We start from the raw sequence: 1,555 nt of genomic DNA on the forward strand, positions 1-1,555 counted from the left end.
AGAAAGGGGGGTACAGAGTGAATTGTTGGTGACCTCTGGGATTCCAGGAGGACTGGGCAGTGGAACAGGCACTCTTCGACTTCCCCATGGTGCCCCTTCTGAGCATAGTACCTGAGTACAGAACCTGAACAAAGTAGAAGCTTAAACTTTTGAGTTAAAAATGAATGAAGAATGTGGTACATTCGAATCCTGCTCAGCCAGGAAGAGACATGAAGTCCTGCTGGTGCGTGGATGAACCTTGAAAATGTCATGCTGAGCAAGATAAGTCAATCACAAAAGGACAAATACTATATGAGCTCACTTATACAAACTAAGCAAATATATAAACCTTAGAGATTATTAGGGGTTATATGGAGTGGGAGGGAGGGGGAAGTTTTACTTGGATGGCAGTAAGTTTATGTTAATGGTGATGAAATGATTTGGAAAAGGATAGCAAGAATGAGGTGTACAACTTGAAGAATGTGATCAATGTCACTGAATTGTACAAATTACTGAGTTTGACTATGTTTTATTGTGTATATTTTTATCACAAACTCATAAAACCAAACACATAGCTATTGAGTCAATTCTGACTCATAGCAACCCTAGAAGACAGAGTAGAACGGCCTTGTAGGGTTTCCAAGGCTGTAAATCATTATGGAAGTTGACTGCTGTATCTTCCTCACACGGAATGGCTGGTGGGTTCGAACCACCGACCTTTTGGTTGGCAGCAGAGTTCTTAACCACTGTGCCATCAGGGTTCTTATTTTCACAATAAAATAAAATGAAAAAAAAGAAAGAGAGAGAGAGAGATGGATGGAATTGGGAGAGGTGGTGGGCAAAACATAAAATCTGGTTATTTTTCCTTTATCTACTTTGGAGGGAGGGAGAAGTCTGATCCAACTCTTAATCTGCTGTGAAAAGCTCAACTGTATGATTCTGACACTGAAGAAAAGGAGTGAGTAAAAGCAAGGGAGGAAAGGTATTTAAGAAACACAGTATGTTGAAATCTGCAGTGGCCTCAGAGATGATCTTTACCAACTCCCTCAGAGTTCGCTCATCAGGAGAATGGGAATAATATTTGTACCTACTTCCTTATGAGATTGTTGTAAAGGATGTCATGTAAGTAAACAGAGTGGCTGGAGCTGTAAAGGAGATGGGGGGAGCCCTTACCTGTCACCGGGACTCAGGGAACTAGCCTCAGACCATTCAGAGGAATACACATCTTTGCTGGAAGCCCACATCTGCAAAGAGGGAAAAAGAATTATTAGTGAATTCTGGGATTCTGGGAACTCTGGTGGGGCAGTGGCTAAGGCATTTGGCTGCTAACCAAAAGGTCGGGGATTGAACCCACCAGCTGCTCCACAGGAAAAAAGTGAGGCAGTCTGCCTCAGTAAAGGTTTGCAGCTTTGGAAATCCCATGAGACAGTTCTACTCTGTCCTACAGGTTGCCATGATTCAGAATCAACTCCATGGCAATGGGTTGGTTGGTGTGTTTTTTGGGTCTGGAATTCCAGGGCAGTTGAGTCCCCAGAGATCCCAAAATATAGTTCCCAACCCCAAAAAATTCAGGCCC

General features: G+C 42.9%; 1 protein-coding gene across 1 annotated transcript in view; it reads right to left on the reverse strand.

Annotated features, from left to right (window-relative positions):
* MEIOSIN (meiosis initiator) overlaps nucleotides 1-1,223 on the reverse strand; it is a 31,051-nt gene extending 29,828 nt beyond the window's left edge. Inside the window, exon 1 of the mRNA XM_042781242.1 lies at nucleotides 1,153-1,223. Coding sequence (XP_042637176.1) covers nucleotides 1,153-1,223 — 71 coding nt within the window. The remainder of the gene's footprint in view (nucleotides 1-1,152) is intronic.
* Nucleotides 1,224-1,555: the final 332 nt, after the last annotated feature.

This window comes from Orycteropus afer, unplaced genomic scaffold (assembly GCF_000298275.1).
Source record: "Orycteropus afer afer isolate SDZICR_OR568_19922 unplaced genomic scaffold, OryAfe1.0 scaffold00099, whole genome shotgun sequence".
NCBI classification, from domain to species: Eukaryota; Metazoa; Chordata; class Mammalia; order Tubulidentata; family Orycteropodidae; genus Orycteropus; species Orycteropus afer.